At 46.3% G+C, this 15,869-nt stretch overlaps 2 protein-coding genes across 2 annotated transcripts; both read left to right on the top strand.

Annotated features, from left to right (window-relative positions):
* The first annotated feature begins 773 nt into the window (after positions 1 to 773).
* Positions 774 to 9,573, top strand: LOC135393865 (succinyl-CoA:3-ketoacid coenzyme A transferase 1, mitochondrial-like). The gene is made up of 16 exons (XM_064624184.1): positions 774 to 1,133; positions 1,465 to 1,567; positions 1,646 to 1,779; positions 1,986 to 2,078; positions 2,162 to 2,311; positions 2,386 to 2,492; positions 3,059 to 3,119; positions 3,222 to 3,332; positions 3,439 to 3,547; positions 3,627 to 3,721; positions 3,839 to 3,960; positions 4,073 to 4,148; positions 4,567 to 4,743; positions 4,807 to 4,908; positions 4,973 to 8,119; positions 8,869 to 9,573. The coding sequence occupies exons 1-15, from the start codon at positions 1,062 to 1,064 to the stop codon at positions 5,012 to 5,014; spliced, it is 1,554 nt and encodes a 517-aa protein (XP_064480254.1). The 5' UTR covers positions 774 to 1,061; the 3' UTR covers positions 5,015 to 8,119; positions 8,869 to 9,573.
* Positions 8,098 to 9,416, top strand: LOC135395183 (uncharacterized). The gene is made up of 2 exons (XM_064626423.1): positions 8,098 to 8,119; positions 8,869 to 9,416. The coding sequence occupies exons 1-2, from the start codon at positions 8,098 to 8,100 to the stop codon at positions 9,414 to 9,416; spliced, it is 570 nt and encodes a 189-aa protein (XP_064482493.1).
* Positions 9,574 to 15,869: the final 6,296 nt, after the last annotated feature.

Below are 15,869 nucleotides of genomic sequence, written 5' to 3'. Positions count from 1 at the left end.
ATGGGGAGTTTCATCGCGAGGGGCGATACTCTACCCCATTGCTGGCGGTAATGTGATGAAATGGGATACTGAGTCGCCTCACCGTGAGGACCCAGGGAGTTAAGGTTTCCAAAAACTTCGTGTTTTTAGGGCAGAGCGTTGTTGGGCTGGATTTGACCCGGGACTAAGCAATTTTGACATAGCAAGCAGCGGCGTAGCCAGAAAAATATTTGTGGAGGAGCTCTATGACAACTTTACTTTGGCAGCTATCACGGTAGGACATGTCGGAGAACCGCTATAATAAACTGGTACTGGGAATAGTAAAACGTGGGGACCAACTATAATGAAAGACACAAAAAATGGGGATGAGGTTCAACAATGAGGATTCCTTCCTAAATGTTCGGCCCATTTGTCCCGACTTCCAACAACCCCCTCATTTCTTGTCCAGTGCACCCGCTACAGCAGGGGGAGGGGGGAGGTTTTCGTTCTTTCAGCTTATATATATATATATATAACTAATAAGAGCCCTTCTGACTCACCCAAGTGCGGGTGGTCCAGGGATGAGGGCAGTTTCTTTCTCGATATTTATTTTTATTTTATTTTTTTGCGTGGAGGGGGCGATTTCCCTTTTTTTTTAATCCTCCTCTGCTCGCACTTTTTTCTTATTTACTTATTTTTTGCTTCTTCTTTTTTCGGCACACCTCGTGCGCGCGGTTCCGTAGAAACCGGACCTGAATCGAAACCGAAACTATGACTGGCGACAGCTGCAGCGTTATCGCGACCACCATTGTTTTTTTCGTCTGTCTACTCGTCCATTTTGAGTTTTGAGTTTCACTGAAGTCTAGTCTAAACCTCGGAACTAACTAACTATAGTATAGCCATGCAATGAGCGCAGTGCACGCTAAATACTGATAGGCTTCTCAGCAAGGTCGCGGCAGACAGATTGTTGTAGCTCAGCGCTCAACGCTCAACCATCGCGTGGCCTTGGCAAAAGTATACGAACAACATCGTGCGACGAAATCGACGGCAGACGGGTGATAGTTTGTGATTGTGAAGCAAGTGGCAGAAGTTGCTAAGCGATAATGGCAACGACTGTACTGTTACGCAATAGTTGCCTCCGAGCAGTCTACAGCACGAAAATCCTCCGTATACAGGTAAAACAAAATAAAAAACGTCCCCTAATAGTTTGAATTTGCAAATAATAGTGCATATTGTAGCGCGTACTAGTGGGAAACAACGTATAATTGCGTGTCGTATAGAATGTTTACAACGATGTCATACAAGAGTCGTACCATGCCGACAGAGCTGATATAGCCATGCTCGTTAGAGTTTATTGTTGCACCGCTCTTCATGGCTGCGCGTTACTGCAAAAGGGGATGCTGAACTTGTTGAAGCAGGCCCACTCCTTTTCATTTCTTTTCCTCTGCGGTATCGCTTCGGTCTTATGCCGCCCCCTTGTCTAACATTCATGTTCCTTGTCCGCAGAAAGGCTGTATTCCGGCTATATCAAACAGGAATGCACACTTCATAGGTTCTGCTGATGAAGCTGTGAAGGATATTAAGGATGGTTCCAAAGTACTTGTTGGAGGTTAGTGCCTCGATTACGACACCTTATGTGAGGTACGTGTGTGAGTCAAGCTCTAACCACCACGAGGGTCCTTTCTAGGTTTTGGTCTGTGCGGTATCCCAGAGTGCCTCATCTCAGCACTTTCAAAAACAGGAGCAAAGAACCTGACAATTGTCAGCAATAATGCCGGAGTGGACAATGCTGGTTTGGGTGTCCTCCTGAGGTCTAGGCAGGTACAACTGATAATTTGTCAACAATCTATTACTTCGAATACCTGCTTTGAATACAGGATGACAATTAGAGTAGTTGTACGAACAGTAGACACCTAGATAAAAGTATTATATAATGTGTTATACGTGCCGATATGTTGCGGAGTCATTGTGATCAGGTTTTGGCATCGCATACACCTGCTATCAGTCAGGGACATTTATTCTTGCAGGTGAAGCGCATGATCTCATCTTACGTTGGCGAAAATGCAGAATTTGAACGCCAGTACCTCTCCGGTGAGCTGGAACTCGAGTTTGTTCCTCAGGTACGAAGGCCTTATTCCTTACATCATGGGATTGTGACACCAGCTGAAAGAGGGTACAATATGATTTGGTGTATATTGTGCAGGGAACACTTGCGGAGCGACTGCGGGCTGGTGGTGCAGGCATTCCTGCGTTCTTCACACCGACTGCATACGGCACATTAATTCACCAAGGGGGTGCTCCAATATGCTATGACAGCAATGGCAACGTGAAGCTGAAAAGTGAACCTCGAAAGGTAAACCCCGTGCAGTAAATATGATGCAGCATTCAATCAACACAGAGTACCTAACTGTTCTCCTCCAACGTTAGCATGAAGTTTTTGATGGGAAGAACTACATCATGGAACATGCCATTACTGGAGACTTTGCACTGGTCAAAGCATGGAAGGCCGACAAGGCTGGGAACCTGATATTCAGGTACAATTTCTCATTGCCCACCTGTCTTTGATTTTTTTGTTTTTAACGTACAGAAGTCACAGGATCTGTAAAGGAAATTTATCTGAAATAACTTGCGGATTTCTGGTTTCACATAACACTGTCTAATTATGTCCTTCATGTTTGCTCGACTGTTGTTGTACTTGAATGCTCCGCATAGCATCAGGAGCAGAATTGGTGTCAGCACCAAAGTTTGTCTATGACAGTGTGTCTTTATGTGAGAGAAAAGTTTAGCACTAAACTAAAAAAAAGAAATACTGAGAAGATCATTAGACGTCAGAAACACTTAAATAACTTTATTGTGGTACTGTGCCGACTTTGCTGTTGCTGCCTTGCAGTCGAAGAAGTTCATGTAGACTAAACCCACTGTAGACTAAACCCTCATGTAGACCCAGATCTCGTAGATTTCAAGGGAGTTTGAAGTCTGGGATAGCCCTGAGTAAATATTTCATTTAACTTTTTATATATCTATTTAGTTACTTACTGAATATTCAGTGCATATCCGTAACAACTGCCTCATCATCTACGCACATTTTTCTTTCGTGCAGGAAGACAGCATCAAACTTCAACCCTCCAATGTGCAAAGCGGCCAAATTTACAATCGCCGAAGTAAGTTTAATGATGCAACCATAACCATAACATAAAATTGCATCGGAATGATGCAAAAGTTTGACCTGAGCTTGCGCATTCTTCTATCTCGCCTTGATGCAGGTAGAAGAAATAGTGGAGATTGGAGACATTCCCGCAGAACACGTTCACATCCCAGGAATCTATGTGAAGTGTGTCTTTAAGCAGCCTCCTGGTGTCCAAAAGAGGATAGAGGTAGAAGCAACTCTTGCAGTAAACCGTAGATATGCGTACGTGTGTGCCCATTGCAAAGATTTTAAGTTCTCAATGCAAGAATTGTTGTCTCTTTCTGACGACCCAGAAAAAGAAGACGAGGAGCAAGTCAGCTGAAAGTAAAAAAGGACCAGGCGAAGACACCAGAAATCGAATCATCAAGAGAGCTGCCCTCGAGTTCAAGGACGGGATGTACGGTATCTTTTTCTCGAGAAGGTCACGTAGTGAATATCAGTGGTACAGACATAATCTTGTTCTTCCTTATCGATAATGCAGTCAATTTGGGTATCGGCATACCTGTTCTAGCTAGCAACTACATTCCCAAGGGCATGCAGGTTGTGTTGCACAGCGAAAACGGTATCTTGGGCGTTGTAAGTACTCGACAAATGTGTTTTTGTTACGTGCGGTTAGCTCGTGCAGCGTCTGCAGAAATAGGTGCTGCTCCAAAAACTTTTTTAGCCATATTTTCAAACCTTCCGTATTTGCAGGGTCCCTATCCAACGGAGGAAGAGGTGGATCCAGATCTTATCAATGCCGGGAAAGAAACCGTGACTGCTCTGCCTGGTTGTTCGTACTTTAGCAGTGACGAGTCATTTGCCATAATTAGGGGGTAAGTGGCGCACGGTAGAATTTTATATTGATAGTAAGGAATGCGCTGGAAGCATCAATGTTGATGCGAAGTGCGTTAATAAGGAAGCAACGAGGTTCTCTCTTTTTCGTAGTGGCCACATTCATCTTACCATGTTGGGAGCCATGGAGGTGTCGCAGTATGGGGACCTTGCCAACTGGATGATCCCGGTAATTTCTGGGATTACTCAATGCTGTACAAAATAAGGCAGGCCTCCGCTTAGTTACGCATACAGCATAGGCGCCGGCTGCGGGGGTGCTTGGGGGCCTGAGCCCCGGCCCGCCCCGCCCCCCAACAAAAAAGGAATTACCGAGGCAGAAATTCAGCCACCAACACAGGCTTTAGACAACACTAAGCACTCAGCACAGCATTTCATGATCATATGAAATGTGAGAAGTGTGTTTTTTTTCTCTCTCCTGCCTCTCTCTCTTTGTAGTCTTTTTTTCACTCAAAAACCTGCTTTTTCACCAGCAATCTCCCATTTTTTACCTCTTCTATAGCTCCCGAAATAAGATACAATTTTTTTGCCCTATTTAAAAAAAACACCTAAAACACAAGTGCATACTTATTCACCGCTGTCTTCCCTAGGGTAAACTTGTGAAGGGTATGGGTGGTGCCATGGATTTGGTGTCAAGCAAGGCAGCAGGCACACGAGTCGTGGTCACGATGGAACACAATTCAAAGGCGGGCAAACCCAAGATCCTCACTAAATGTTCTCTACCATTGACTGGAGAGCGCTGCGTCGACCTTATCATCACAGAGAAGGTGAGACGGCGCATTTTAGTGGTACCGACAATATATGTTGCATCAAATTGCGTTTTATTGCAGGGTGTTTTTGATGTATGTGAGCAGAAGGGTCTTACCCTGATAGAGATTGCTGATGGCCTCACAGTGGACGACATCAGGAAAAGCACAGGGTGTCCATTTGAAGTAAATATACAATACTACGCTTTGATATGCCAAAAAACAAAACTTTTCTTCATCTCCATTGCAGGTATCTCCCAATCTGAAGCCCATGCAGCAAGTCAGTGTCTAATTTCGGAGCTGCCTCGAAACAAGGGTAGATTTTATACTGGTGCACCGTTCTCGATGTAGAACTGTGAAAGGGGTTCGTTACATGGAGTGTACCTGGGGACCTGTTGCTATACCCGTTAACTGAACACACGTCTCTCCAGATGTTCATTTACTGCAGTTTGTTACACTGATATTTTATGTGTATAATGATTACTTTGTGTTTACAGGAAGTTTATATTTGAAGTTGTAGCAGTGCTGCTAACAATATTGCAATACAAATGGTGCCATATGAGTCCGCACTAGGCAGTAAATTCGTGCTATGCATGGTCGGGCCACGAATAAATAATGCAATATATTTCTGTGTTGGATTAAGCCATAGGAGACGTGGAATTGTCCATTTCTGGTGTGGAGGACGTTTGTATAGCACAGTGTGGAATTCACAGCATCCAGCTTGCAGGATTGCAATTCTGTTCCAGAAAATCTGCTTACTCCAGGTATCTTCCTGGACCGTTTCCAGGCTGCTCCTCTGGAATGTCTTTCAATATGTTTCCTGAACAGCGTTCTAAAACCAAAGGGGCTAGCCTGTGGGTGCCTCTGATAACTCTGTGACTATACATTTGCTTGTCAGCACAAGTGAGATTTTGACATCCCATGTGGTGTTGCGTAAAGTGATGGTCGCATCTGTTGCAGTCGATTTGTAAACTATAGTGCCATTTTATTCCTTGTTGGACCGCTGACCACGACCCCCCCCCCCCCCCCGGCTACGTCACTGACTAGCCCCCAACACTGCTCCCATAGCATATATGTCATGTTATGTACGACGCACGAGAGTATGCATCGTGTATGCAGCCTGTAGCATGAGTATGATAGCGCAGCACTTCCACGGCGTTTCCAGACGAGAATCCTCAAGATTCTCCGCGAGAAAATCGAGTACAAAGTGTACAAGTTTTTTTTATTTCATTTGACACGGACACTTTCATTAAAAAGAAGCTGTGATCAGTCGTTATTTAAAACCACACAATTTTTAACAAAGTCCCGAAATAAGAACGTACCTTGATATACCTCATCCGTTGCCAGTCAGCTTACGCTACGCGGAAGGGCCGAAACCGAAACTAGGCGCATATACGGCGGTGGCAACGTCACCACTAACGCAAGGGGGCATCGCGCGTCCTGGGTCGACTTCACGGGGAATTGTGCCGACATTTGTCTTAAAGCGTCCGAGGGAAAACATCCAGACAACACAGCCGGCGCACGGATTCGAACCCAGGTCACCTCCCATTCTCGGCATGGTCTGCCACTATAGCTCACGGGAGCTGATGCGTATATTATTACTCACCTTATCCTCTGCACTGCACTATCCTCACACTGCAAGCACCCACTCCAATCGGTTCGATAGTTTCAAAGCACGTGGCTTCGGTTTCGGCTCATTTGCATAGCGAAATTCGAAAGTGCATATTTCAACGTACTTAGTCGTTTTAGGATTTTTTTTTAAATGAGGTGGTCTTAAATAATGAGTGGCTCCAATTTTGCTACCTCACATTTCCTGGAAAGCCTCTATAGTGGACTCTCTTCGACAGACGGTCCGCCTGGCCGGAAAACTCACCCGCGAAAACGGCATCCATGCTGCTCTCGTAGGTACCGACTAAAAATAAACACCCTGTGTACCTCCCAATACAAACACCATGCCGGGACGGTGCAAGTGTTTGCTGTGCTAAAGAAACGTTGCAGACATTTTAAGATCAAGGTTTCAAGAGACTACGACGAACTATAGACCTCTCCCTGTTTGAAAGCAAATGACGTCATAGTGTTCGACAGCAGCACCAATTTGGTAGAGTTGAACGAGGGAATAGGCAATCCTAAACCTAAATTACCCTGTGTGGTACAGAGAAAGAAGATATAGAACATGTAATGCTGAGATGCCCAGCTACCCAAATGACACGGCCTGAAGTTTCCAGTATCGCACTAGCACTCGGACTAGAAAACCTACCAAATGCAGAAGGCTAGGGACATAAAAGTGCAAACGACATCTAGCGAACTGGGAGAGACAGGTGAGAAGCACTCTCAGAAACCGAATCCGGAATATTAGCCAAGAGTCCCAACGGAGAGCAAAGTCAGCTGTCAATCCAAGCCAACCACCTCGGCCGGAGACACCGCGGGGAGCTCCAGAAGCACCGACCTCAACGCCGAACCAGGGATCTGTTCTCCCTGTTTTTCCTTTGGCCTAGACATTATCCGTTTCTCGCCTGTGGTGTCCCCTATCTCAAAAGGGACTAGGCGAACCTGAACCTGAACCTGAACTACGCTCGAAGCTAGGGGGCGAACAAGGCCGCGACCGAAATCCAAGGTCTTCAGGGGATTACGATGGTCCCTGAAAGGGACGCGACCCTCGGTCCCAAGTGCCCATTCCTGGAACCCAGCCCTCCTCTTCCGAATTGTTTCGGTTTCAGTCTGTCTACCAACGTCATGATGATGTTCCTCGGGTAGAGGTCTATTGCAGCGTTCATCTATGTGGGAGTTGCCCACGGATATGACCGACCCCTGCTTTCTGGAGCAGTGTCATCTCAGGAACTGAGCATTGTTGCGTGACGCATGACATCACTCTTTCGTTCAAAAGCTGTGAACATGTTTCCGTTCTGGCAGAACAAATAGTTTTTACTACGTTCCAATCCATTGAGCTTGATCCACGAGAATGTTCCACGTGAGAGGAATCATATATATTTTTGCGACGATACGAAACAATGCCTCCTGGCAGAGCTGATGATATAGTACACACTTCACTGATCTCGCAAAACTGTGACGCTCTCGCCCGACGCCTCTTTCTCGGCTGAATTTGCTGGCCACTATTCCCGATGGACTCTCGGTCACACATGTTGAGTCGCGGACAAGAAAGAGACGCCTAAAAGTAACTCAATCGCTAAGAGGAAATTGTTGCCAGCGGGCCTTTGATTAAGTTGTCATTTGACGGCCGTTGCGTGTAGCGGCGATCACGCGATATCCCTTTTCACTCTGGAGCCAACAGTGTGACCATTACCGAGCCATATAAGCGAGAGCGTTTCCGCGTGACCAGTTGGTTGCCACAAGTCTTGGAGGACGACTGGAAGCACTATGGCCCTCATCTTTCATGGGGGTAAGTCCAAATCCTTCCATCATCAACTATATAGTGCCCTGCGCTGTGAGGAGTTTCGTGGGAAGAGTCTGGTAGTGTTCCCTGTGCAGGTGTACGACGAGTACGTGACACTTCGTGTTCCTTTTCGATGCGAAGTCTTGGCATATCGCACATAATTCGCGTATTCTGGCCTCATTCAATTGTTGTTAACATTCCCCCGAGTTCTGGGAGTGCACGTGGGCAGGCAAACCATACAGACCATATGAGACCAGCAACTATAGCCTGCACCAGTTCGCTTGCATTCTGCTTTTATGCTCTGCCAGTGTTCGTTCTCAATGTTTGTGTGTACGGTTTGCATCCTAATAGTCATCTTCCCACGACAACAAAAAAGAAAAATTTCCGCGAGCCTTCTCGTGTACCTTGATATATGAGGACACGTCTAAATTGGAAGTCCCCATTCCTGCGCGTCAGACATGCCAAAGCTGTTTATGCGAAACGGCCTTCAACGCGATAATGGTCGACAAGCGTCCCACAGTTACTCACAGCCTTTGTGGTGTTCCTTTCAAAGGAAGACAGGGGGCAGATTAGGTACATATATGTTTGGGTATTGCGCCAAACGCATTTAAATGGCTTTGTCACGTGACCCTGTAAAGCCACGGACGGACCTACACAGGGGGGTTTGAAAGGAACGATTCTTGTTCCGAAATTCGACTCCTTCCAGATTTCGTTCTCCTTGATCTCGACCAACGAACCTTCTCCTCTTCTTGTAGTGCTATGGGCAGCCATCTTCTTGCTACCTCCTGTCAACCCGTCCCATCCGACTCAAATCATCATCATCCGAACTATCCAAGATGACGTTCCCGAGCCTGAGCCCCACTTCACACCTGGCATCTACACCATCAGATCTCACGCGGTGAACAGTATTGATCATCCCCACCACGTCTGGTCTCCACAGACTGCTGTGGTCACACCTGGAGCTTGGACTCCTCTCATAATAGTCGGAAATTCTGGGAGACGCCATTCATCCCCTCACCCACTGCCTCCGCCACCCCTTTCACCACAACCCCCACCTCCACCACCACCACCACCACCACCACACACGGCGTCCCCACCAGCGTCGTTTCCACCAGCCGTGACAGAGCCGCCGGAGTTGAGCACCAGGACCAGCAGGGAGACCGGGATGGAACAAGACGTAGGGAAAAAGGACTCGAGTCGAGTGGAAACTGATAAGTTGATCGAAGCAGCGTTCCAGAATGCCTCCAGAAAGTACTCGGAGAAAATGGAAGCATCACCCAAGATCGTCATGAACAGAGGGTAGGAGGACATAGCATCTGAGCACTGGATTGGGATAGCTTGATCTAACTGGAGCGCGGAGTGACAGGAAAAAGAGGTTTCAGGAATGGTCTGTGCCGATGACATCCAAGTTGGACTGTACAATACCAGCTTGTTTGAGAATAAATTGTGAAATACTTTTAGTCTCGATATATCTCGTCGTAAGTATGAGATACAATATTATGGAATGGCATCATGGTTGTGGTTCACGTCCCCAAAATTTCCGCAAATTAATGTACTCCATCACTGACGTCACGGTCACAATCAAAGCAGACGACACTCCCACCGCTTCTTCTCTTGCAACAGCTACCACGCATTAAAGCCCACGCCTACCTCCCGCAGAACCATTAGCAGCTTCCATGAGACGCAAATAAACGGGACATGCCAAGTAGCCGAGAAGTATGCAGAAAAAAATGAAAGAACGTGGGCGCGAAAAACATACACTCTTGGCACCCCTCGCATCGTTTACGAAAGCGCGGCGAAAAATAAGTACAAAGCATAAACAAGTAAAACGCTCCTGACGGCTCGTCGTGTGCCGTTGCTACTTTCACCTATGATTTGTGGTCGCAAATGTGCGTTAGTTCCAGGAAGCAGACCAGACACTGCCCCGGGCAGTTGCGTAATGTACGGTCACAAAAAAACACTGCTGCTTAGTGGGTCACCCAACGTGTCCCCCTTCCTAGGAGATGGATCACTGATAGTAACTGGCCGCTCTCTGTGTGCATACACCTAGATATCACGCATCGCTTTCGGACGTTACTTCCTGCGGTCAAGGAGCTTCCGATGCGTTAAGAAAGAGTAAAAGCGATGAGCGATGAGCCGAGGTCTCTAGGGAAGGCGATATAACGGAGAGTGGAGGACACTTCCTCTCGATCACTGAATCTTGCCACTGTATCAATGCATCTGTACGAAAAAAAAGAAAAGAAATGTATGCGTTTCGAAGTCGATAATTTGAACTATACTGCCGACCGATTCCGGGCCGACAGAGGCCCGTATGACGAACTCAGCTCATGTCCTTTTTCCTTTTTTTTTTCTTCTTCTTCATTTTTGTCACCTAAATTCAGAGGCTGCCAACGTGCTCATCACCGATATTCCTTTCGTTGTTTAAATATTTTTGAAAGGCTTCCACGGTGCTGAGGCTTCCGAGGCTAGTAGTCGAGGCTGTTTTTGTGGGCACTCCGATTATATCGAACTGTCTCTTATATCGAATTTTTCCTGGGTCCCGTTGGCTTTGTTATACTTATAGTGTAGTTTGATATAGGTACTTTACACTTTGTTATACTGAGACTGTACTGTCGTTCACTTAGTCTAATTCAAGCTGCGGATGTGAAAGGTAATCTAACAATCAAACAGCTCAGGAAAAAGTGCTAGTGCCAGGATGCCTCAGTTGTTTGATTTCATTGATTCTGGGGCGTTTGGAGTCTTACGTGTTTCCCTCTATTTAAAATGGAAAAGGTGTCTACAGGATGGAAACGCAAACACGTTTTTTTTACGTACTTTGTCGTATCTAAGGCGTGACCTCTGGTGCCTTCTATCGAGTTTTCCGCATTGGAGGAGGAGGAAGGTGATATACTTAGGTATACCCCCTTCGTTGTATTTTGAATCTGAAAGTTGACGAAAATAATATGCACTGGAAGACACAAGTTGCATCATCCGTTTTATAAAAAGACGATTAGTACCACGTTGTAGATGGGATATGTCGGTATAGTGTACACAGAGGAATTTAGAGAACGCGTACATTTTAAAACGGACGTGGAAAAATTGTTGCGCCTATACAAGTGTGTCGGATTCACTCAGCCTTGTTTCTTTTATATCTGACGTCACGTTTATTTGGCATAACTGTAGGGGATGGCAGGCTAGTGACCGGAACTGGCCATTGTAGAAGCTATGTAGCATTGAGTGCGTCCGTCGAGCCCTCGTGACCCAGCCAGCTATGGAGATTAGGCAGAAAGTCACAATAGGAGTGCGCTGCCATTTTGCTGCAGCGCACGGATGCTCCTACATCAGCGTCGTACTGAAACGTGAGCTCAGCGATCAATGGCCGGGCCTAACGTTGCACCTATTGTCTACGGGGTAATGCCATCCACATTCAACAGCAGTCCGTGCAGTGTCCGTGTCACAGAAGTGACGTTTTCACGGGCTTGGCCGACTGCATGCTCCAACACTCATATCTCTTGTGCTGTTTCTGCACTGAAGGATCCCCCGGAAACCATATTAAACTGATACGTCTTTTACCATTGCCACACATCGCCTTGAAGTTGGCTCCATCTGCCTACCCGCCTCTTTCCCATAGACATAATGCATTTCATCCACTTTCTTTCAAATATCAAATGATCCTGAGGGTTACAACGATGTCTCCACGACCAGAAATGAGGATTGGACCTCGCCTAACAGTTTAAGACGAGGATTAAGAATGCTTTACTTGAAATCGACTCCCAAATATTATCTTACTGCGATAGGGCTCACCGGGCCCACAAACGTCGACAGCCGTGTAGGTCCGTCCATAACATGTTGCGGAGAGAGAAGGAGGCAGGAAAGTTACACTGACCGCCGGCACTTTCGTGATTTCTCTTTTGAATCTTCTCACGATGCATGTGGGCCAGACAGGGGGGGTCAACGTGAACGATCGCTTTTCCTCGCTCTTACGCATAATTCAGTCGCAACAACCTCCTTCCCCATTTTGAAATCAGTTACGCAATATTCCCCGCTGTCAAGATATAGGGCGCGATGGTCATCATGACAAACCATCCGTACGCTTCTCCACTTGGGAAAACGAGCCGATGGGGTTTCCATTGTTCCTCGGGCGAGAGGGCAAAAATACGAGCAAGGACAATGGAGCAGCTCCGTTGCGTGTGGCAAATGGCAGGAAAACAAAAGAGATCGCCAGCAGCAACAGAATCGCGGCGAGAAGGGGCACGTCGCACGCCTTGACAGTATATGGCCTTCGTGTATACGAGAGACACACTACGGTAGCCGGCAGCTAAATATAATGCCAACTCTGCCAACCGTGGAAGTAAGAATAAGGTGGTTCACGAGGTGTCTTTGTACCTTCTTTCTTCTTCGTTTTTCTTTTCTTTTTTTCTTCTTCTTTTTTTCTGTAATGAGGCGCGATAAACGGCGCCGTACCCGGCAATTGTGGCCGGCTCGAAAATGGACTGACGTGAAATATTCTTGGCGGTCTTGATTATCTGGTACTCCTCCTGTGGAATTCGCGCGCTGCAAACGTCAATTCCCAAGCAGGACATCATCTTGGCTTAATATTGGTCCAATATTCGCAATACCGGTCCAACATTGCACCATGATTGGGCCAATATTGGCCCTCTATTGCCAATATTGGACCAATATTCGCAATCCGGCCCAACATTGCACCAAGATTGGGCCAATATTGGCCCTCTATTGCCAATATTGGGCCAATATTCGCAATACCGGCCCAACATTGCACCAAGATTGGGCCAATATTGGACCAATATTCGGCCAAGATGTTGTATTGCTTGGGAATCTGGGTGTGAAGAGAACGGCGCCGAAGCGACAAACGTCCACAACGTGTCAGCACTGCGAAGAAACCGTGGCTATGGACAGGAGTAAGAGACAGGGGTGGTCGGGGGAGGGGAGACTTCAGGGGAACTGTGCCAACGTCCGGCTGGAAAGTCTGCAGAACATCCCAGGGAAATCCCGATACAGCACAGAATTCTATATAGTGGAAGGATTCGAACCTTGGCGCTGCCACCAACGGACACCTGCTATAACCTCTATAGGCCATGCTGCTGGTGCGGCCACGTCGTTTTAAACCAGCTAAAAGTCTCGTTTCACCCATCACTATACTAGGGACACAAACTGCCATCGCCAATATAGATATTTACCTGCATAAAGCGATTGCTTTTAATGGTACTCCTTCTTTCGTTCAGCACTCGAGTGGAACGGCCTACCTGCTGAAATAGTGCATTATTCAACTTGCGCTCAATTTCTCAACAACTTGAGGAGCTTGACGTAATCTGACGATTTTCTTCTCTCAATTGTTACAACGGGCATGTGCAAGTTTGTACGTACAATGTTGAACACATCGATTTGGGCCTCCAACGGGAAGAGCATTCTAAACAAAAGCAAATAATAAACAAACTTAAAGACAGTTAAACTTAGACGACAGTTGAGGTGAGGCGAAGACCAGCTGGGTTGTTAAAAGACACGCACAGTAATAGATGCGTATAACGACGCAAGAGACCCTGTATTCCTTCCTGTCTGTCATGCTTCAATGCCAGCTTTCAAAATATGAAAATTCCATTCCTGTCACTTCATATGGCGCGAAGGACGGCAGCTTCGAAAAAAGCTCTCATAGCACGGAAAAGACTTCTCGGGAGATTAGAACCTTATCCCGTGTTCGTGGTATAGACACGAGACACGACATATCACTTCCTTGGCGCCTTATATAGTAATGGTTATTGCAGCCAGTGACATTAATCATTCGATTGCAGGCGTGACCCGTAGGCATTGCCCCTTCTGTACAGGTCTGTTTCTTGCTCACTTCTTGATGCGTCACCCTATCGTTGTCTTATCTCTAAGAGGATGTGAGGGCAACGCTATACTAATAGAGGCAGCTAGTGCATCCTCAACGAAGCCGGGTTTGGATGCTTCATATTTGCGTCAAGGGTGTAATTTTTCTCTAGAATTTTGGAGAGTTGAGAGAGAAAATTTGGGAGAGTTAGTATGCGTCCTGGGCCGACTTCAGGGGGAACTGTGCCGACATTTGTCTGGAAAGTCTACCGGAAAACCCATGGAAAACCTCAGACAGCCGGTCGTAGGATTCGAACCCACCACCTCCTAGTGTTCCGCGCGACCTTGGCACGACGTCCACGCCGCCTTTATACGGGTGGATGTACTAGATCTACGCAGAAGGGCGGGGGAAAAGACGATAATAATGAAGAATGCTTTTTTGAAGGTGGGGGACGTTTCATGCACTCTCAAGGAGAAAAAAAGAATGCGTTGGGAAACAATTAATTTTCGTTTATTCCGCGTTAGCACCGCGATGCATGCGATCCTGAAAATGACGAAAATTACGTCGTCGTTTTTTTTTTTTTTTCCAGAGAGCGTATACGTACCCCTTGTCTCCCACTCCTTCCTACTGTCCTCTCTCCATCTGTACACATCTCTGCGCCGCTTATAGCCGTGCACAGTTGCATTGCGGTGTTAACAGAAATTAAGAAAAACATACACACACACACACAAAACAAAGAATATCCTGCATCGTTTATTTTCCTTACCGTATTTGTTGGGCGGGGAAAAAATGACAACCTTGTCCTCTCTTCGTTAAATGGACTCTGCAATGATGTGTTCTTCCTCTCTGGAGAGCGTTGACAACAGAAAATCGTATCACGACAATCGTTAACCGTATAACTCTCGAGGACAAGCTTAGCCCAAAAAGAGAGGAATTGCATATAGGCAGCACGAGGTTTCACGCTTGAGTTCCCTGTAATCCATGCTACTTCCATTGCTTGTTAACTTCCGCGGTAAAAAGAAGAAAAAAAAAGAAAAAAAAAAACACGTTATTAGCGACGCGGAGTAAACTGAGGAAACGAGAGCCCCGGAAATTATCGCGAAAATGGAAGTCAACCGAGTGTGTATAGTTATAGAGCGTTGGCTCTACGCGTACATGCAATATGCTAAATAGGCGACTGCTATAGCATATTGTGCATTCGATGGAGGCACATATATTAGGGCACCGCACCTCGGAGACGGTACTACCTTGGGCAACAAAGGGTTAATATGCGTGAAAGACGCTTACATACAATAAACGAATTGCGCTGTGCTCGACGTGCAAGGGTCTGTCCTTTGTCTTCGTCACGAAGGCGTGACACTCTAAGAAAGAAAAAAAAAGAAAAAAAAAACAGAGGGGGTAATTTTAGTCGTTCTAGGGACTAGGTGCGTCGCCACAGCCATGAGCCCTTTTCGGGACTAAAACGTTTATGCCAAGTTTAGGGACCATTGCGGTAGAGTAACTTTCAAGGTCAGGGAACTAAAATGGGGAGTAGCTGCAAATCACACTATAACAAAAAAAATGAGTAATTTGGGGAGTAATTACAGCTCCTACTCCTCCTAGATTTCAATTACCTACTCCCCATTTTAGTTCCTCGACCTTGAAAGTTGCTCCCAAACACTGGAAACAGTCGCTAAACTCCCGAAAGGGATTATTGGTTGTGGCGATGTTTCTGCTCCCAAGAAAGACAAAAAAGTTAATCATTTTACTACTTTTTCATTCATGCTTTGCACTATGACCGCTTTCAATATAATACCTACACGTGCATTGTACCTGTACCAACGTAATGCAACTCTTATACATACATGAGCATCGCTCAACGACAATTTCTCCCTCACTAACACAAAACGTTCTTTAGCATTTTCTTCTTCTTTTTTTTTTCCTCCTCCGTCTGTCACTATTGTCACTTGT

This window comes from Ornithodoros turicata, chromosome 5 (genome assembly GCF_037126465.1).
Source record: "Ornithodoros turicata isolate Travis chromosome 5, ASM3712646v1, whole genome shotgun sequence".
NCBI classification, from domain to species: Eukaryota; Metazoa; Arthropoda; class Arachnida; order Ixodida; family Argasidae; genus Ornithodoros; species Ornithodoros turicata.
Note: the sequence above shows the minus strand (reverse complement) of the source record. Positions and strands in the feature narration are given on the sequence as shown.